The sequence below is a fragment of the Anser cygnoides genome, chromosome 15 (genome assembly GCF_040182565.1).
Source record: "Anser cygnoides isolate HZ-2024a breed goose chromosome 15, Taihu_goose_T2T_genome, whole genome shotgun sequence".
NCBI classification, from domain to species: Eukaryota; Metazoa; Chordata; class Aves; order Anseriformes; family Anatidae; genus Anser; species Anser cygnoides.
In genome coordinates this window covers 12,043,124-12,063,760 of record NC_089887.1, presented here as the reverse complement: position 1 = coordinate 12,063,760, position 20,637 = coordinate 12,043,124, and the positions used below count along the sequence as shown (strand labels likewise).

General features: G+C 68.7%; 1 protein-coding gene across 5 annotated transcripts in view; it reads left to right on the top strand.

The window, feature by feature from the left end:
• The first annotated feature begins 462 nt into the window (after nt 1-462).
• The window catches only part of CORO7 (coronin 7), a 40,684-nt gene continuing 20,509 nt past the window's right edge, over nt 463-20,637 (top strand). The window contains exons 1-9 of one of the 5 annotated variants that reach the window (XM_066977532.1): nt 463-744; nt 2,561-2,657; nt 2,911-2,988; nt 5,398-5,468; nt 5,922-6,105; nt 6,886-6,962; nt 8,111-8,161; nt 16,324-16,410; nt 16,971-17,053. In XM_066977532.1, coding sequence (XP_066833633.1) covers nt 685-744; nt 2,561-2,657; nt 2,911-2,988; nt 5,398-5,468; nt 5,922-6,105; nt 6,886-6,962; nt 8,111-8,161; nt 16,324-16,410; nt 16,971-17,053 — 788 coding nt within the window. In that variant the 5' untranslated portion in view covers nt 463-684. Of the gene's footprint in view, nt 745-2,560; nt 2,658-2,910; nt 2,989-5,397; nt 5,469-5,921; nt 6,106-6,885; nt 6,963-8,110; nt 8,162-9,533; nt 9,730-15,817; nt 15,876-16,323; nt 16,411-16,970; nt 17,054-20,637 lie in introns of those variants that run through there. The other 4 variants (XM_066977533.1, XM_066977536.1, XM_066977535.1 and 1 more) reach the window with 4 other exon arrangements.

Below are 20,637 nucleotides of genomic sequence, written 5' to 3'. Positions count from 1 at the left end.
CGCGCTGCGGGGCTCGGGACCGCCCTCCCGGGCACCCCGGGGCCGTGGTCGGTCTCTTACCGCCCGGGCGGGGCGCGGGCAGCGGGCTGAGGCGCAGGTTCCTCTCGCGGAGGTGGCCGCGCTCCCGCAGAGCCCGCGGTGAGGGCAGGAGCTGTTCCCGATTCCTGCCCAGCGCCCATCTCCCGCCTCCGTCACCGGGGCCGCTGCCGCCGAGCCCCGTCAGCGGGGAGCGCAGCACACACACACACAGCTGCCCACAGCCCTAGCGAGACACCGGGGCGGCAGGGCCCGTCCCGGGGCTCGCCGCGCCCCGCGGGCCGGGTGCCGGTACGCAGCACCCGGACCGCGGGCGGCGGAGCCTCGGCGGGCCTCGAACCCGCGGCCCTTGGAGCTGCCTCGGGGGGAGGGGGGGGGCGCCGCGCCCGGCCCGGCTCGGGGGCGTGGTCAGCGCGGAGGGGGCGGGGCTAGGGCGGGGCCGGCGGCTCGGCCCGGCTCGGCTCGGCTCGGTTCGGCTCGGGCGTCCCGGTTCGGCCCGGCTCGGCTCGGCCCGGCTTGAGGGTCCCGGCCCGGCTTGAGGGTCCCGGCCCGGCCCGGCCCTGCTCGGCTCGGCTCGGCTCAGTTCGGTCCGGTCCGGCCCGGCTCGGCTCGGCTCGGGATTCCCGGCCCGGCCCGGCCCGGCGCACCATGAACCGCTTCAAGGCGTCCAAGCTGCGGCACACCGAGGCCCGGCTGCCCCGCAGGGAGGTGAGCGCGGGGGGCTCGGGGCGAGCCGGGGCTCCCCGGGCGGGGCCGGGCGCGGCGCGGTGCGGCGGGGCCGTGCTGGGGCGGGCGGCACCGGCCCGGCACCCGCGGGGCTCCCGGTGCCCCGCGCCCTCCGTCCCCGACCCCTCCAGCTCAGGGATGCCGCCTGGGTTGTGCTGGGCCAGGCGGGGGCTGAGCCTTCCCGGGGCGCGCAGCCCTTGCGGGGGCTCCCCGAGGCCGCTCTGGTTCCCGGGGGCGGCACCCGGGTGTGGGGTGCGGCGCCCTTCGGCGTGGGCTGTGGGGCCAGCAGCGGGTTGGGTGATGCTGCGAGAAATCTTGGGGTCTCGCTGCCTTTGGAAAAGGTTTGGGCCCCCCAGGGGCACGGATGCGTTCATCTCCCAGCCCGTGGGCTTCAGCGCGCTCCTTCCCTTTACCTTCCTGTCCGAGCTGCCCTTGCACAAGCCTGGCCCGTCCTGCACCCACACCCCTGCAGGCCTGCCAGCACCCGGCGTGTCCCTCTGGGGTTAATGCAGGGTCGGAAGGGATGTGGCTGCCCCCGCGCGTGTGCCCAGCCGGCCCGGAGAGCACGTGCGGGTGCCGGGACTGTCACAGCCCCGCGGCAAAGGTCCCAGGGGCTCGCAGGCAGGGGCGTCCCCGCACCCTGCTGGGAGAGCTCTGTGGGACGTCAAGGGCCCAGCGTGCAGGGAGACATCTGCTCGGCCTCGGCAGCCTGTGTGGGACGGGGCCTCCCTTAAGGCATTCCCCATCCGGGCATGAAGCGTGCCCCAGGGAGCCAGGCCTCGTGCCCCAGCCCCGTGGGCAGGACTCGTCCCCACGCGTCTCGGGAAGCGCCTCGCGTCCCTGAGCGTGGCCGCTTGTTTACCGAGGCGAAGGCAGACGCTTGACCTGGCCGGATCAGGAAGCACGGCACAGACACGAGGATCGCATCTGGGTCGCTTCTCCCCCCCGGCAGCCTCCGAAGGGCTCTGCTGGCGGAGACGCCCTGAGGGGCTGCGGCTTGTTGCAGGGATGTGGCCGGGGTGTTCACCTCCCCCGGGTGCGGGAAGGGTTAAGGGGCCTGCCACCAAGCAGGCTGCTGTGACAGGGACCAGAGGAAGTGCTGCAGGAACCGCTCGTCTCTGTCAGGCCCCAAAAGGAAGCCGTGCAAAGAGAGGAAGCGCAGCTCTCGCTCCTTGTGGGGTTGTGCAGCTCCCGTCCTGCAAAGGGCTCTGTGTGGGACGCGGGCACACGCTGCAGCGGTGCTGGTGGCCCTGCTGGCACCCGTCCAGCGCCCCGCTGTCGCCTCTGCACGAGGGTTGGACTTGGCCCCGGGTGTGCCGGGGAGCTCCCACGGGCCTGCGGTTGCGCACTGATGTCGCCTGGAGCAGGTCCGGCCGATGTGAGGCTTCTCGGTGCCCCGCGGGTGCCATGCTCAGGCACAGAGGTGGTGGGGAGTGAGCAGCCTTGTGGGATTTTGGCTCAGGAGCTGTGGTTTCATGGAGAGGCAGCGCTGGGAGCTGGGGTGCTCCCAGCCCTGCAGAGTAGCAGCAAAGCTGGCCCCGCAGCCCCAGCCCCTGTGATTTTATGGATGGAGCACGAGCAGCCACGTTGCACCATACCTCCCTGAGGACAGGGCCCTACAAACGTGCCTCCAGGTGGAGCCAGGTCCCTCGGTGAGGGAGCTCTGTTGGGACTGAAGGTCTCCAGCAATGCAGTGTCAATGCTTCGTGCTCTCCTCTCCAGCCATGCGCCGACCAAAGCACCAGGCCCCCTCCGAAGCAGAGGCATCTCGTAACACGGGCTTTTCTCTCCATCCCAGGCCTGGATTGGGGGTCTCCGAGCTGGCTCCGTCGCGTCCTGCGGGAACCACGTGAAGGCCAGCTGCCACTGGGTAGCGTTCAGCGCCGAGGCGACAGGTGAGGATGGGGAGGTGGGATGGGTTTGTCCCCGGAGCTGCGGTCCCTTGGGGCTGGCTGGCAGCTGCATAGGGCACAGGAGGCACACGGGCACGTGGAATTCCCCCAGAGGTGCTGGCAGTCCCGCAGGTCCGTCTCTTTGGATTGCAAAGCTGGGTGCACCCTGCTGCGTCCCGGGGATTCCTGGGAGCTCCTGTGGGCAGCGGCCAGGCTGTGGGTGGCCGGTGACCTGCGGCTGTGTCTTCTCCTGCAGGTGTGCTGGGCATCGTGCCGCTGGAGGGCACCAAGGATGGAGGCAAGAGGACCGTGTCTCAGCTCTGCTGCCACTCAGGTGAGCTGGGCGTCTGCTGAGCCCAGTCCAGCTCGTCCTGTACTCCACAGCGCTCTGCACTGGGGCACCAAGGTGGCGGGTGCCACCTCCACAGCAGGCGTTTGGCCCAGCACGGCCATGCAGGGGGGCTCAGGAGCTACTTCTCAGCCTGGGCTCACCCGGGGATGCTGCGTTGGTCCATCTGTGTCCTGGGAGAGGGGCTGGCAGAGCTGCTGGAGTCCCCAGGGACCACCACCCGCAGGCAGGGTGACCCAGACACGTCCCGCTCCCGTGTGAGGCAGGGACCTGCTGAGTTCAGAGCCGTGGACGCTGTGAGCGCTGAGGACCCTCTCTCAGTGCCCTGCCCCCCTGTGTCGCAGTAGGGCATTGGGACATTGCCCACCTGCAGCATCCGGGCAGCTGTGCGTAGCAGAGGGGTTGTAGAGAGGCCAAGCTGAACACGAGGGGCTCAGCAAGGTCGATCCCGGTCCTTTCATCTGTAGAGCTGCCGAGTGGTCTCAGGCTCCTGGGGACCTTCCTCCAGCACGCCCTTCCCGTGTCACTCGTTGTGTGCCCTGGACTTCCCAGTACAAAATGTGAGCGGAGCAAACCGGTGGGAAAAGCGCCCCTGGAGCATAATTCTAGACTCGACTCACCTCGAGCATCCTGCAAAAGGCTCTTGGAAGACACCCGAGGAGCAGCAGCAGAGCAGCCCCGGGGCAGGCAGCCTTGCAGGAGGAGCACGGGAGCAGCCCAGCACCAGGCCGGTGGAGGAGCTGGGATCCCGGCGGTGTGCAGTCGGCTCCAGCGACAAGGGGAATGGGAATGGGAACGGGAATGGGCTGATGGCCGCATGGCTCTGAGCAGCTCTGACCCGGCCGAGCGAGTGCTGCAGGGAGAGGCGGCTGGCAGCGGTGGCTGAAGGCACGGGGAAGGAGAGGGGAAGCCTGGGGCACCCTTCCCCTGGTGTCTGCGGTGTGCTGGCTGCCCATTTCCCCAAACACTGCGACAGACAGAGCATCAAGATGGGAGCAGGCTGCTGAGCCGCTCCCAGCGCCGCCCTGGTGCGTGCGGTGCCTCGGCAGGGCTGCGGCAGCGCGCGGCGTGCGCAGGCTGGGCTCTGCCCGCCTCGGCTCTGCCCGGCGCACCGCGTCTCCTCCAGCTGGGGTGCCGGCAGGCGAGAGCTGCTTCACGCTGGCAGGGAGGCCAGCAAAATCCTTCTGTAAGCGAGGCAAGCCAAGGCAGGGAGCTGGAGCCCGGCGCCGCGGGGAGGCCCTGTCCGGGCAGCAGCGGGCTGGCTGCCTCCCCGCGCCCCGCGGTGCTGCGCTGCCTCCTGCTGCCTCCCGCTGCCTCCCCGCCTGCCACTGGCAGAGCCAGGAGGGTTTGGGCTCTGCCCCGGCCGGCCGGACTGACCCGAGTCCCTCTGGTGCTGCCGTAAGGGCAGCCGAGCTGCCACTGGAACGAGGAGGCTTGAAGCTTCCCAGCTTCCTCGGGCTACTGTCAGGCAGGGCTCCTCGCAGGGTTGGTTGCTGCCCTTTCTTGGGGCTCAGCCCATCATCCGCTGGGCTCGTTTCAGCCCCCCTTTCTGGGCTTGTTGCCCTTCCAGAACTGTTTTGCAGCCTCCGTCCTGTCCTGGCAGACATCCCTGTGCCACCAAGCTCCCCGAGTTCCCGGAGGAATGCTTGGTGGGGCCGGCGGCGCACGCAGCCAGCGCAGCCGTTAATGAGATTTCAGCGCAAGCCCTTTGAAGCCGGCTGTGCCCGGGAAATGCCTCCCTTCGGCATTCAGAGCAGGGGAGGGATTTTTCTCTCCTCCCCGGGGCAAACACGGCAGATAAGTCAGGAGCTGGAGTAAGTTGCTTTTCTTTTCGTGCCTTCTGGGCCCGTATCTCCGCAGCCTCGTGGAAGCGGAAAAGTACACAGTGACCCAGTTTCCCGAGCATGCCGATGCACCGGAGGGGCTCTTAGTGCCGGTGCCAGCCCAGCCTTGCTCCCGCGGGGCTCTGCCGCCGGCACGCTGCTCAGGGCCGTTACAAAGGGAGCGTTGTGACCAGCGCGGGGCCGACACAAGACGCCCTTGTACCATGCGTGCTTCTCCTGCCTCCCCAGGCTGCTGCGGCTCGGCTCTGGGGACGTCTGTTGTGAAATTGGAGCCAAAGCTGGGTGCCGCTGGAGGCGGCACCTCGAAGAGGGGAATGCAGCTGTGGTGCGCTCAGGGCTCCCCGAGGGACAGCGTGGAGGCTTGCAGCAAAGCTGAGCTGCCCCGAAATACCTTGGTGGGGCTGGGTCCCCCAAGGGGACCTTGCTCCCCGCGTGTGCATGACAAGGGTCTGAGAATGGGGGACAGAAACGGGGGGCGAACGTGCTGTCTGCGGGGGGCTCGGCAGAGCGGTGGTGACGCGGGGCTGGACCTCTGCTCCTCTCCTTCCAGACGTGGTGACAGACTTTGACTTCTCGCCGTTCGATCAGCTCCTGCTGGCTACGGGCTCTGCTGACGAGACGGTGAGTGCTCGGTGCCGTGGGGACCCACGGGGCCACGCTGTCCCCACCCCGGCGTGACCCTGGGCTTCGCTGCAGAGCTTGGGGAGGTGGATCCAGAGAGATGGGAGGGCGAGGAGCCTGGGGAGGAGGGTGCCAGCCTCGGAGAGCAGTGTGGGCAGTCCCTGGGTTGTAGGAGACGGGGCAGAATGACGTGAGGGACTCAGGCACGTCCACGGAGGATCAGCCCTCTCCTGTCACCCGGGACGCCTGCAGCCCCGATCCCACCAAGGGTCACACGATGAGGCTCACCTGGTGTCCCATTTTCCTGGCTCTGGGTAGAAGGCACCAAAGCCTGGAAGAGCAGCAAGCACCACCTGCTGGCTCCATGCTGACGCGGAGAGCTGGCTGCGGGGTGCAGGGTGCAGGGCCGGCCCACCTGCCTGGGGGCTGACCCGCGTCTTCTGGGGGCCGCAGGTGAAGGTTTGGCGCCTGCCCGAGGGCGGCCAGGACCTGCCCAGCAGCGCGGGGCTGACGCTGGGGCCCGGCGGGGGCCCGGTGGACGTGCTGCAGTTCCACCCCACGGTGGACGGCGTCCTGGCCAGCGGCGCGGGGAAGCGAGTCACCGTCTGGGACGTGGGGCAGCAGCAGCCGCTGGCAGGTAGGCGCGTGGCAGACGCGGGTGCCGTTGGCCCCTGAGCAGCCGGAGCTGAGCTGCCCTGGCGTGGTGGCTCCTGACCTTCTGTTCAAGCTGCCAGGGGCGCAGGGATGCTCCTGCACGGCTGCAGCTGTGTCCCCAGGGGGTCCTGGCCTCAGCTTTGGCAACCGCAGGCCCTCCAGAAAGGGCAAATCATTTCACCTGGGAAACGCTGGAAAAAATGGGTAGCAAAAAGCAATGGCTCCTTCCCGGAAACCTCTCTGATGGGCTGCAGGGTCGGGGTTTCCCTGGCAGAATGTCCCTGGAGATCCCTGGGTCACGAGGGCTTTACTGGGAGGCTTGCAAGAGGAGACTGGGCAGGGGAAGGCTGGAAATGAAACCTGTGCTCCCCCAGCAGCGTGGGGTGTGTGGGCAGGCAGGCTGGGCTCGCAGGGGCTCAGCAAACCAGCACCACCTTGGTTTGGGTTTTGAATTTAGTGGCTTTGAGTCCAGAAGAACCAGCAACTGCCTCGCGATCTCCATGTGGCAAGCACCCAGTCCACCTGGGGGAGAGAAATCTGCTTTCTCGAGCAGAAGCGTGTCATTTGGCAAAACCAAGCCGGTCGGGCGGAAACCCAGCGGGCAGCGTGGTGCCGAGGGGCGCTCCTGCTGGGAAACCGTGCCAGCCCTGCCCTCCTGCTCTGGCTGCCCAGGGCTGGGGTGGGGAGGTCCTGCTTTGTCCTCCGGAGCACGAAGCGGGTGCCCAGCCCCACGGGAGGCCCTGATCGTGCTTTCCTCTCCCAGCACTGGAACCTCACGGGGACCAGCTGCAGAGCCTGTCGTGGAAGCGAGACGGCCGCCTCCTGGGCACCTCCTGCAAGGTGAGCAGCGCAGCCGCCCTCGGCCGTGCGCGGGGAGGCTGCTGAGCGCCGCGAGCACCTCAGCGGGCATCTCCCGTCCTCCTCCTCCTCCTCCTCCTCCTCCTCCTCCATGGGGTCTTTGCTGGGCTCTGGCTGCCCTGCGTGAGGTGCTGGCCGGGCTGCTCGCAGAGTGCTGCCTGTCACCCACGCACCGTGTTGCTGGTGGCCGTGAATCCGCCTCGAGGAGCGCTGGCTGCTTGGCTGAGCGCAGGGGCTTTGGAAGGGGGGCAACCTCTTTGTGGCACGGCTGGGCTAACCTGCTCCCGGGGTGCGCACGGTGACCCCGTTTTGGGGAGAAAAGGCACAATCGGAGCCCGGTGAGAGGTGCTGAGCAGCGCTAGATGGCGCCTGCTGCTCGCCGCCGGCGTGCGGTGCCGGACAGGCGGTGCGCAGGGTGCGTGGAGGCCTTGTGTGAAGGCCTTGCGTGGAGGCCTTGCCTTGTGTGGAGGCCAAGCGAGCAGGACTGAGCATGCGAGCCTGGCTGAGCGAGCAGCCGCGGTGTCGGGCTGTCCCGTGGCGGTGTCGGGCCATCCCGCATGCACCCTCCGGAGGGGACGTGGCTCAGCCACGTGGGGCAGGACGGCCCCACTGGCCCCACGGCGCTGCCTGATCCGACAGATACAAAACGTACGGGTCCGTGGCACAGCTTGGTAGTGAGTGCTGCTGCCATGAGGGCCCGGGCGGGTCGGGCTGGAGCGGCGTGACACTGCAAAGAGCAAAGCTGGCTCCAGGGCACCTCCCCGCCGCATCCCACCCGTCTGGCTGTGGGGTGCTGGGCAGGGAAAGGCTCGCCACACCGCCCTCAGGGTGCTGGAGAGCGCTGGGAGGGTGGGGGCTGAGAGGTCAGCTATAGCCCTGGGTCTGCTTTGGAGGGAGAGTAGTTGTGGGGGTGTCTTGGAGCAGTTTTGGGGGTGTCGGGGCCCTGGTAAGGCCATGGGGATGTGTCCATGCCCGCAGCATGGGGCAGGACCTGCAGGGTGCCCTGCACGTCGTAGGATCCGGCACTATGGGGAGGAGGAGGCTCGCTGCAGCCCTCTGCTTAATATGGCCACACATCCTGCTGGCCCTGGGGTCCTTAACCCCTCTCTGTTTTCTTTTTATCTCAACAGGACAAGAAGCTGCGGATCTTTGACCCCCGAGCCAGCCCGGCTGCATCCCAGGTACCGTCCTTCCCGGCTGCGCCGTGCGGCGCGCTGCAGGCAGCCCTGCCCAGCCGGGGTGCTCGGTGCCCCCAACTGTCCCAGCCCTGGCAGGGCTCGCAGGCACTCCAAGGGGCCCTGGTGGCAACGTGGTGGCACAGAGGGGACGGGGCTGCCTCCTTCTCGGCCCCGGTGACGTTCACCACATGGGGTCCCTGCCCTCCCGCTGGAGCTGGTGAGCACTCCCGGTGCTCCAGCACGCTGGTGCTGGGCAGGAGGGACTCGCGAGGGCTTTGGCACCGTCGCCTTCCCACTGAGGAGCCCTGCGGGCAGCGGTCCTGAGCCCTGCAGGCACGAGGGCTCCAGCGTGGCTGCGGGCTCCTGGGCTTTGTGTTGCCGTGCAGGGGCTGAGCAAAAGGCTTTTGGGAACAAGGACTTGCCAAGGGTGAGGCTGGGCAGCTGGATCTGCACAGCTCAGCAAACAACAGTGATTAGGAAATAAGTAGAGGACTTGGGCCTTGCCGTCAGCGTCAAGTTTAAACAGCCTCTTATTAGAGGCTTCCTGTGGCTTTGGGGCTCTGGCTGCTGGCAGCTGCCGTCCCTCCGTGCAGAAGCGGTGGGAGGCATTTGGGAGGGGAGGGAAGCAGTGGAGACCAGGACAGGACGGCGGCAGCAGGCTCCGCCGGTCCTCGCACCTCTCCTGCCACTGGCGTGCGCCTGCCCCTGGGCTCGGGAGGCCAGCCGCCTCCGGTGCTCGAGTGCTTGGCTCCCAAAAGGCCCAGGGGCGCTCTCTGCGGGTACAAGAGGTGCTCTGACTCTCGACGCAGCCGTGTAAATACAGCAATAGAATATATTTACATAAACCCGGCGATTGCATATGCAACTGAGCTAGGGTGAAGTGCTCCCCGCCCTCTGAATCGCTTCGGGAGCCGCTCAGCATCGCGGGGAGGTGCCAGCCCCTGCTCCCAGCTTCACCCCGTGCCCACCCTGCCCGCCCCCCATTCTTCCCCCGCCAGACCTGCCGGCTTGGGGACCGGCGTTTCTGCAGAGCCGCGAGCTCCGTGGGCTCGCGCCAAGTCTCCTAGGGAGGGTGGACTCCGTCTAGCTGAGCTATTAAAAATAATGTGTGAATGATGGTGTCTGTTCAAAGCAGGCAGCTCACTTCCCTCCGCTGCCGGCTGAGCCAGACTGGGTCCGGCGCGGAGCCCTGGCCGGCGCTCGGTTTGCCAAGAGAAATATGCACCTTCGCCGCCGCTGCCGAGAAGCGCAGCACCGCAGCCGTAACCCCGTCCGGCTGAGATTTGATGAAGATGTTTAGTCTTGGAGAAGTACTGCGCCGAAGGGGAAAACTTTAAAATGCCATAAATCCTCTGGAAGCTTGCGCAGGGCTGGCTTAGCCAAGAGGAATAACACTCCTGTGTTTTGTTTTTTTTCCCCCTGTTGCTGGAGGGCCGGGTTGCTTGGAAGGGCTCCTTCTCCCCGGAGCCAGCGTGGTTATGAAACCGGGTGATGCCGGGGCCGCTGCGCGGTGCCAGCAGCTCGCCAGCTCCCGTCTTTGAAGTGGCCCGGGTGGCGCGGCGGTGAAGGAGGTGAGCGATGGGTTCCAGCCAGCCCCGCTTGGAGCAGAGGGCTCGGGCTCAGCTCTGCCGCCAGCGCGGCCCCATCCCTTTGTAGGGCTCGGCAGAGGGCTGCTCCTCCGGCTGGTTTTCTTAATTTGCCAAGCCTGCCTCATTAAACCATTCCTTTTTTAGAGCAGGGGAAAAGGACGAGAGGAGCTAAAACGGGAGCCTCTGGAGCAGGAAGGAGAGGTCGCTGCCACGGGGCTGCAACGCCCCGTGTTGCTCGCGGGTCTCGCGGGTGCCGCACGCGCCAGCTTGGGGACCGTGGGGTGGCTGGGAGGTCGTGCTGGGGGCTCGGCCTCCAGAGCCGGGCTGGAGGCTCCCGCAGCTGTGCGTGGGGAGGGCCCGCCCCCCCCGCTCCCCTCGCAGCTATTTCGAGCACGTCCCGGCCGCGGGCAGGAGCGTGTGACGCAGCGAGAGCGGTGACGGATGGCAGGGTGGCGCAAGAGCTGTGCGGCCAGGGGCTTGCAGTCCCCAGAGGGTGCCCAGTGAATACCCACGGCCATGATGTCCCTTGGGAGGACAGCGGCTTCATCCTGCTGGACCCACAGCCCCTCGTTGCTGCATCTGGGCTGGAACAGGGAGGTGCAACCACGCCAGCCCCTCTGTGAGCGTTAGGGCTGTGCTTGCACCCGCTCGCTGCTTGGTGTGGCTCCCTGGGGCCCCAGAAGTGCCCTTGGAGATGTCTCGAGCCTCAAGCAGGGGCTGCTCAGCCCTACCAGGTTCTGGGGCCACCCTTTTGCTCCGGTCCCACCATGCCTCCCCATGCAGCCGTGCTCCCCAGCCCGGCTTGGGCTGGGTGTGAGCACTGCTGTCCTTTTGAAGAGGTCCCGTGAGTCCCATCCACTGCCTTGGCCTCGCCCCCCTCCCAAGGCCATGCTCCCCGTGCCGCAGCCTCCCACGGGCTCAGGGCTCGCTGCTGCTGTGCACAGTTGCCTCCTTGCCTTTACCCTCGCGTTGGAAGCGCGTCGCATCCCCTTCCCCCTGGCTGTGGCCTTTCTGGGGCTCAGTGCCTCTCCCCTCCTGCCTTCATCAACCCTGCAACGCCTGGGCACGTCCCTCCTGCCTCCATGCGCTCCCACGTCCCCTGGACGGGGCCCTGGGGTTTCATCACGCAGCAGCCCTGGTGGGGGACGAGCTGGGGCACTGGGAGGGCTCCTGTACCGCGGCCAAGTGCTGGGTGAGCCACCAGGACCCGCACCGAGCAGCTCAGGTGCAGCGTGGGCAGTGCTGGAGGTGGCAGCTCCCCTTGCCGGCTGCCCCAGCCACGCTTTCCAGGCGAGTGCTTTTTTGGCACGCCAGCCAGCGCCCTGGTTTGGTGCGGCGGAGCCACCTCACCAGGACCCAGCATCGCCCCGAGGGGCCGCATCCCCCGGCCGCCCCTGTGCTCACAAGGCTGCGCGAGCACGCGCTGGGCTGCGCGCATCTGGCCAGCACCTGGCTCCCACGGCGGGGCCGGGGCAGGCGCCGCAGATAGGCCGGGCTGCGGGGCCGTGGCTGAGCGTGGCCAGCGTGGGATGGGGAGGGAGCGCGCTCGTTCTCACGAGAAACTTCCCCCGCCGTCGTTTCGGCAGGACCGGGGGCGAGGGAACAGCCGCACGCGCCGGGCGAGCGCACGCCCGCGCTCACGTTTTAAAGAGCTCCCTTGGAGCCTGGTGCTTGCGGGGCCGGGGCTGAGGGCAGCTGGGGACAATTTGCAGGGTGTCCCTGTGGGTTTGTCCCCGCTGTGGGTTTATCCCTCCTGCTGTGCCTGCCACGTCGAGGGGGCACAGCCCGGCGCCTGGCAGTGCCCAGGTGGGGACGTGGGGGTGCCCACCTCTGCCCGCAGCCCCTCTCACCGCGGCTGTCACCCTGCCTCCCCGTCCCTCGGGCCACATCAGGCCCCTGCCATGAGTACAGCGGGGCTGGGGGCTCTGTGGCCGTGCTGGCAGGGCGATGCCGTGGCCAGCTGGACACCAGGCTGGGGTCATCAGAGCCCAGCGTGGCACCTCTGCCCCGGATCCTGCTGGAGCGATGGCCCTATCCCTGCCCGCCAGGGCTGGCTGGGGACCACTCCACAGGGGGAAGGAGCACCAGGACAGCCAGAGACTTTCTGCCTTCATCCCCCCCCCCCCAGCAGCACGGCATCCCACGCCGGGGTCACCCCGGGGGTACCTGACTCCCAGCCTCAGCAGCAGCTTCCTCCGGGCGGGGGGAAGGTCCGCAGCATCCCACATTCCCAAGGAGACCGTGGGAAGCTTTGAAAAAGTTGGCCTAGCTCTGGGCTGCCTATTTATAGCATCGCGCGCTCCGCGCTCTCATGCTTCTGTTCCCCAGCGTAGCTGCACGGGACTGTTTATATTTCCTCTGCTCTGCTTCCCCCTCGGCCGTCCTTCGCAGGAATGCCGCTGGTATTGCAGACATGGGGAAGTCGAGGAGGATTCGGGCCGAGCATCACGAGGGACGCGGGCGCACGGGCTCGCCCTCGCCTGGGTGCCTCTCCCTCCTGCGGGCGTGCTGGGGATGGCCGTGCCGGGTGGCAGGCTCGGGGTGTGCCACTGCTCGCTTATGTGGGCCTGGGGCGGTTTGGGGTCCCCCCCCTCCTCCTGGCTCTTTGTGGAGGTGGGAGGCTGCGGAGCCTGGCGGCTGTCCCGCTGGGAGCCCGCTCGCCTTCCTGCCCTTGCTGGGCCGGCGGCATCCTCGGGAGCCTTGCTTTGGCCTTGCCAAGTAGCACAAAGGACGGGACGGAGGCTGGGGCCTCTCCCGGCAGTGGGGTGGGGGATGCGGGGCCTGCGGGTGTGTACCCGTAACACGGGGACACTAAGGCAGCGCTGCTCCCTTCCCGCTGACGCCCCGCACCCGCTCATCCCGCACTGGGCCAGCGCCAGCAGCATGATGGCTGCCGCAGCATCGCCGCCACCGCATGCAGTGACTGGAGCTCCCCACGGGGAGAGGCCCCGTGCCCCTCATCCCCTGTCAGCCCCGCGGTTTGGTGCGGCTCAGCGAGGGGTGGCCGGCCGGCGGGCTGCCCGCAAGCACCGCGCTCAGCTTCAGGGCGGATCTGAGGAGGGCGGCTTCTAAACGCAAAAGCTGCGCTCGCTGGGGGCTTGCGGCCCCTCATCCGTGCACTGTCCCCTCTCTCTGAGCATCCTCGGTCGGAGGAGCCGATCTGCAGACGTGGGGCTGGCCTGCAAGAGGCTGCTCTGCACTCCTGGCCACCTCTGGAGTAAGTGGGATTTGGCAGCAGGAGATCGCATTCTTCTGCGGGGAGGATGCGCAGCGGTTAACCCCCTCGGCTCCTCGGGAAGCCCTTCCCCCTGCCCCCTGGGCCGTGGCTGTTGCAGGCAGCGGTTGCTCTCCCCACCCTTTCGCTCCCTCCCGCAGGGGGTTCGGGTGCCTGCGGGCTGCCAGAGGGCAGAGCTGAGGGGCTCCCCCCCCCCAACCCAGCCCCGCGGCTCTGCCCTGGGCTCCCCAGCCCCAGCCCTCCCTGCCCTCGCCTCCCTGCCCAAGGTAAATATTCCCTGCGGAGGCAGGGATCGCCCTGGTGCGGGAGCAGTTTTCGCTTTGTGTCGGGCTCTCCTAGGCAGCCGAGGAGCCGAAATCCGCCAGCAGCTGTTACCAGCTCGTGCTGACCCGCCGTGGCTCTGCTGCCAACAGCTGCATCCGACACGCCGGCCGAGCTTCCCCGGCCCTGCTCCCCCGCGGTGCTCGGCCACCCCGCAGCCCCCGTGTCCCACAGCGGCCCTGGGGCCCCGCAGGGAACAGGGCTGGGGACCCCCAGAGACCCGCCACAGGAGCTGGCACGGCACCCAGCCTGCGCCAGGAGAGGTGGGGAGAGTTCCCCGGCACCCTCCCTGCGCTGCCGATCGGCCTCAAGAGGAGGGAGCACAAAATTTCCCCCTTCCTTTGGCCTGGGCTGCCTCAAACCAGCTGGGCTGAACCTGCACAATGGGCTGGGGGAGGCTGGGCTGCCTCGGCGCTGGCGTGACGGGGTGGTGGCGGGGGAGCTGGAAGGCCCTCCTGGGCTCCCTGCGTGCCAGCCTGGAGCTGGAGGTGTCTGCCAGCCTCCGCTGAGCCTGCCAGGAGGACGAGCAGCTCAGCGGGGACACGGAGGGGCTGCCAGCGTCACCTGGGTTCAAAGCGCTGGGTCCTTGCCCAGCTCTGGCAGCCCCAGGGACCTGCGGCTTCCCCAGCTCCCAGCTGACCGAAGCATCCCGGTCGCACCGCCCCATCCCAGCCTTGGCACCTGCCCACGGCAGAGGACACGGGTGGGGGTCCTGGGGACCCCCTTGGGACCCGCTGCCGCTAGGTGGAGCGGCGCACGCGCCGCCCGGCCCCGCACGCTCACCTCTGGCAACATCTGCACAGCCTGGTGTCTGAGCCACCTCCGAAACCGGAGCGCCCCGGCCCCAGCCTCCCTGCATATTTGCTGACATACGTACTGCTCAGCCCGGGATGGAACTAATGCAGAAAACATGTTTCCCCGCTGCAGCGTGCGCAACGTGGGCTGGGAGCAGCGAGGCCCCGCCAGGGCGCTGGGCTGGCCCGTGCGAGGGTCCTGGCACTGTCCGCGCTCCGGAGCAGTCCCGAGCCGTGCCCCTGGGTGCTCTGCCCCGTCCCACCCAGCCGGGGACCGTCCGCACATCCCCGGCACCGCCGCGGTCGGCACCGGCCGCGCACGGGAGCCAGCGGAGCCGGCGCGCGCGGCTATCGAATCTCCAGCTGTGGAGTTTTGGCTGCCGCGGCCGCGTGGCTCAGGTGCAGAAGCGATCTCCCCGCTGATGATCTGGGCTGGCCAGGGTTGGGCTTCCAGCTCTCCTGGCCCCAGCTCCCGGGGTTTCCTTCCCCGCTCGGCTCCGATCCTGGCTCCTGTCCGTCAGGCGGGCGGTGGGGCCCTGGGAGGACTGGCAGCCCCCAGGCTGCCTCTCCCACAGCCCCGCTTTGGGCCTCTCCTTGTCCCCACCACGGTGACACAGCCCTGCTCCGCAAGGGGGACACGTCCCCCCCTCGGCCCCAGGGGCATCACGGGCCCCAGGAGCGGGATGTGGCTGGAGGGGCGCCGGTGCTGGAGCTGTGCGTGGTGCAGCAGGATGGAGCCAGCAGGAAAGGGGGACTGGGTCAGGGGTTTGTCGGGGGCCTCCTGTCCCCGCTGGAGAAGTCTCCTGTGCCAGTTTTTTAGATGTGGGGAATGGGCCCCTCCTGCCCCACATCCTGCCCCACATCCTGCCCCACATCCTGCCGCCGCTGCTGGGAGCGCCAGGCTCGGCTTGGCCAGCGCAGCGCCTTCCTCGCGCGTCGCTCGCGCTGGCTGGCTTGCGCCGTGTTTGTGCTGGCAAGGCGGCCGCGTGCCGGCGCCAGGCAGCGGATGCGCTTGGCACCACGCGCACCTTCTCCAGCCCTGGCCGCAGGCCCCGGCGGCTTGTCCAGAGAGCGGGCATCCCGCTGGGACTGGGGGCGGCAGCTCCCGGCGAGGCTTCTCCAGGGGGCAGGAGGCACGGCACCTCCGCGGGGATGTGGCTCGCGGGACGTGGCTCCCTCGGGTGCCGGGGCAGCGTGTGCGTGCCACCCCCATCTGCCTCCCGCCCTGGGCACGCCGGGTCCTGCAGGCCCCTCTGTGCCGCACGGGGAGCGGGGCTGGGAGCGCTCGGCTGCGCGGAGGGGCCGGAAGCGCTGCGCTCGGCTCAGCTCCGCTTTTCCATGACAGCTCTGGAATCGTTAGTGGTTGGGCTGGTTTATTGGCGCTTCGTAAAACGAGAACGAGGAGGCTCCAGCGCCTCCTGCGTTGCGGGGCGAGAGCTGGCTGCCGGGCCCTGCTGGGATGCCGGGAACCGCAGGGCCCATCTGGGGGCCACATGGGAGCCGGCCCGCAGTAACTCTTCCCTTCCCATCCTCGGCGGAGCAGCGCTGGGGCCTGGTGGTGGGACGGGGCTGGGGATGGTGCCGGGGTGGGCAGGATGAGGCACAGGCCTGCTGAGGGGGGGTCCCAGCCCTGCAGGGAGGGGAGGAGGAGGTGCGGGGGGCACTGCCGGGCTCAGTTTGCCATCAGTGTCTCGGTAGCCTCTGGACACGCGTGGGGCACCTGCCTCCTGCAGCCAGGATTTGGCACAGATCGAGAGCCCGGGGAAGCATCCGGGGAAGTAAGTGCCTCTCCCTCCCTGGCCATGGCTGGTGTCAAACATCTTCTGGTGCCTGCCAGCATGGAGCAGCTTCTCGGTGCTCTGGCCCCCCGAACCCCCACGCTTGCCATAGGGGGAGCCCGGGCGGTGCTGGGGGACCTGGGAGCCTTGCCGTCACGCTCACGTCACCTGCTGCCACCACCCCGCTCATCCCAGCCACCACACCGGCACCTCCGAGGCCACCTTGCCGGCTGGGGGTTTGGGACGGTCACCGCTTGGGGGCTGCCCCCACCCCGCTGGCACTGTGGGCACCTCTCGGTGGGGACCTGGAGCCAGCGCTCGGCCCCGCGGGCTCGGCCCCGGGGCTGGTCACGGCCGTGCTGTAGCCGCACATGAAGCACGCGTCCCGCGCGGCGGGCCCGGCGCGGGCGGTGGGAACGCTGACGGCCGTGTCTCCTGTGCCTTGCAGAGCGTCCCGGGACATGAGAACAACAAGGACTCCCGGCTGCTCTGGATGGGCGCCAGCGATTGCCTCATCTCCGTGGGGTTCAGCCAGGTACGGTCCTCGCTGGGAAGGCAGCTCCGCGCTGGCTGGGATTTCCCAACCCGTGCCAGGGCCACGGCACGTTGTCCCCACGCGTCTCCTTGGCGCCAGCCTGGGCTCCTGCACGGCATGGCGATCGCAAAGCAAGGGCACCCCCAGGTGCTTTTCGGGCTGCCTGGCCCCCACGACAGCAGGCAGCTCGGGAAGCAGGAGCTCCCCTCCCAGTCCCTGTGGGTGGCAGAGCCTCCGGCCACCTCCAGTCCTTGCAGCGCCCTGCCCGCAGCCACATCGGGTCGGAGCGGCCGCGCTGGGTTCTCCCCTGCCTTGCACAACAGCCACCGGCACTCGAACCCGCGCTGAGCCGCAGGGACACCGAGCGAGGTCAGGCGGGCACAGCCCCTCCGCTGCCTGCCCGGGATTGCCCTCGTGGCCTGGGGCGTTGCGTGCACTCAGCCGTGTCCCCCGTGGTGGCCGAGTGGCTTGGCACTTGCAGGCCGGAAGGCGAGGACGTGGGGACGGCTGTGCCACCCCGCTGCCGCGCAGCCCCCAGTGCCGTGTCTTCGTCCCTGCAGATGCGCGAGCGGGAGGTGAAGCTCTGGGACACGCGGAAGTTCAGCGGCGCGACTTTCACCTTGACGCTGGACACCTCGCCCGGGTAAGGACGGGGACTCGCCACGGGATGCTTGAGGAGGGACGTGGGGCAGCGTGGCAGTGCCGGGGTGGGGACGTGCCCTGCCATGGCCACCACCCCCGCCTTGCTCGGGGACCTGCAGTGAACACAGCGGGAGAGCAGGACCTGGCAGGGAGCTCCTGGCATCGGTAGCGCTTGGACACAAAGCCAAGGACAAGCCTGGGGACGATGTGGCTGCGTCCCTGGCACCACGCGGGTGGGAAGGGCGGGAGGTGGCAGTGCTGGGGGCAGCACGTCCATATCCCCAGCAGCGCGGGGCTGGGGAGGGTGCTCCGTGCTGCTGTGACAGGTGATGGCAGCGCTGGCGACAGCACAAGGCAGTGTTTGAGGTGGCCGCGGCCGGGCGGGCGCGTGCTCCGGGCAGCACACGTTGCTTGGGAACAGGGCTGGGCCCCCGGCGCGATGCTGCGGGCGACTGAGTCCCTTTGGCACGGCTCGGCCCTGACCCCGGCTGGCGGCAGGGCTCGGTGCTTTGTGCGGCGCTGAGGCTGCCCAGACAGACGGGGGCTGGCTGGCGGCGGAGCTTTGCTCGTGGGGCGTCGTTTTGGGAAACGGAACAGCAGTTTTTGTGGCCGTGAGGGGTCAGCGCCTCTTTTCAAGGCTCGGTGGAGATGTCTCCTGTCTGCGTGGCACCACCGAGGCTGCGGAGGTGACAAACACTCCAGTGAGGGCTGACCTCGCCTCTCCCACGCCGCCCCCGTGAGCTGGCCCAGGATCATGGTGCAGGCAGGGAAATGGGGGCCACACCGAGAGGCAGGAGGAGGAGGAGGCATTGTCTTCATCCTGCCAGGGTAATGGGGGTTTGGAACAAGGGCTTTCTGGGCCGTGCTGGAAGCCTCTGGCTGTCCCAGAGCTGCTGGCAGGGCAGCAGGATGCCGGGACCCTCGCTGCACACTGGGCTGGCTCCGTCACATGCGGCAGGGACACCGGGACCCTCGCCACACACCAAGCTGGCTGCGGCACGTGGCGGGATGACGGAGCTGGCTGGGTGGTCGGGAGCCGCCGGGTGCCGATACGTGGCCTCTGGCAAGGAGCTGAGTGAGCTGTGACAGCAGGGCTGGCCCTTGGCTGCCCCACCGCATCCCCGCGCGAGGTGTCAGCCCCGAGCCGGCGCTGACGGCAGCTGGGACCGGCAGCAGGGGAGAGGAACGGCCGCCGGCGCTGCGGGGAGGTGCTGGCACGTCCCTGCGAGGAAGGGCAGCTCAGCACAGAGACCGGGGGAGCAGCAGGAGGAGGGAGGCAGAACAGGAGGCTCGCGGAGCATCCCTCACCCTCCTGCGAGCTCGCGGGGCTTGCAGCTCGCCTGCTCCCCAGCTGTGCCAGGACAACAGGCAAAGCAGCCACAGGGGTGCTGTGTCCAGCCTCGCCAAGCCGTGCCCCAGGAAGAGCGAGGTTGCTGCTGGGAAAAGCACCCCGGCGCTGTCAGGGTGCTTCTGGGCTGCGGCAGCCTCTCCGGGCATCATTAGTGTCCAGAGTGAACGCCCTTGAGGGGAGCCAGGGCGCACAACACACTGCCAAAGGGGATGCTTTGGGATCCTTTATCCAGAACCCACCCCGTTGCGCCTTTCCAGGAATCACCCCAAACCCTGCCGTTCCTCATCCCCCACGCGCGTGGGCCTCCGTGCCGGCGCTCAGCCGGGGCGAGCCCGCCCGGCTAAATTGGATCCAGACGCGAGGCCGCGCGCAGCCCTGTTTGCGCAGGCTGGAGTTATTTTGGCTGCCGGGTTTATCGGCCGCCAGGAATGCGGCTGGCAGGCTCTGCTGCGCAGCCCGCAGTGGCGTGTCAGGCCGGGGCTCCGCGAGGTTGTGGCTGCGTGGCGAGGGGAGCTGATAAGGCGGAGGAGGAGAGGGGCCGCGGGGCGCCGGGGGCGAGCGGGGCCCCTGCTCTGGGGAGCCGCGGAGGAGAGGGAGGTGCTCTTTTTAGCGAGCCGCGCTGGGGCTGAGCGCTGGCAGCCGCCTTTCCAGCCCTCTCCCCACCTCTCCCCGCCTGTAAATCTCGTGGAGATGACAAACCGCGGAGGGGGATTTGGGCTCGCTCCCAGCAGACGTGCTGAGCGCAAGCCGCGCTCTCCCTGCGGCACAGCCGCCCGGCACGGCACGGCAGGGTGCGATGCTCGGGGAGGCAGGATGGGGGGGTGAGGGTTTGGGGGTCACAGGGGTCCCCCCAGGCGGCAGAGCCTGGGCAAGGGAGCTGCACGCTTGGTTCAGGACCAACAGACCCCAAATGGCACAGCACCCGGCCACGCCATCACCGGCACCTGTGCATGAGGGCCGTGCTCAAGGGGCTTTTGCCTCCCCCTTCCCTGAAGGCCACCCCCCATGAATCAGCCCCTTCCCCGCCTGCTCTCCCCTAGGTTTTGGACCAGACCCTCTCCATCGCAGCCCAGCGCAGAGCACGGGCCGTACCAGCCTGTCCCCACCGTGTCCCCTTGCGGTGCTTGGCACCCAGGGGACCCCTGGGGAAACGCAGCCGCCTCCAGGCAGGGCACGGAGAAGCCGCTCTGTGCACGTGCCGCTCCCCGGCGCCTTCCCAGCGGTGCGGGCCCCCAACCTCTTTGCCACCATCTCCATCCCCGCTGCCCCATCTCCGTCCTTCCATGGCCCCGCACGGAGACGTGGCCACGCCAAGCTGGCACGCAGGAGCCAGCCGGGCACTGCGCTGCCCACGACCACTTGGGCACGGTCACACGTGGCCGCAGGTGCCGGTCACGGGGCCATCGAGCGCCGGCTGTGCGGTGCCGGCTGTGCCAGGAGGGGTGCCAGGCTGGCACGGCGGCCGTGGCCACAAGCTGTGCACAGGCAGCCCGGCGCAGCAGCAGCTCATTTAGGCTTTTTGAGGAAGCAATCAGTGGGCGGGCAGGAAGCTCATACCATTCATTACTGACGCCGGGCCGGCAGGAAGGGGAGCGCGTGCCCCGCCGCGCCCCGCTGCGGGGGCCCCTTGCCTGCTGAGGCTGCCCCACGCATCCCTGGGCACCCCAAAATGGGGCAGGAGCGTGGCCCGAGGTGGGGCAGGGGGGGACAGCCCCCACGTACCCAGCCCCGACGTCCTGCGGTGCCCGCAGCCACCGCAGCTCCACAGGCGGCTGCGCCCCTGCACAGCGTCCCCAGGGGTGAGGGTGGGAAGGGAAGGCCCTGGCCTGATTCACCCTGCTTTGTCCTCTATGTCCTCAAGTGCATTCGGGGGGTTTCTCATCCCAAACCCTGAGCAGGTGAGCACTCTGTGACCACGTACACCTTGTTCTGAAAGCACAGGGCAGCAGCCAGGCAGATAGCGGCATATGGCACAGCCCAACTTAGCTGCTTGTGCTGGATGTGTCCCCGGGTGTCCTGGGAATGGTGGGGTGGGGGCGCTCCTGGCCCTCCTCCCCAGTCCCTGCCTGGGGGCTGAGTCCCTGCCGGTGCCCAGACCCCGAGGGACGCGGTGGCAGGAGGCGCGGGTGGCCCCGGCCCCTCTCTGCGCCGCCATCCTCACGTGCCGCCTTTTGCCTTTTGCTTGCCCGTCGCTCCCTTTGAATCAGGTTTTGTCTTCCCTCCGGCCCCCTTTA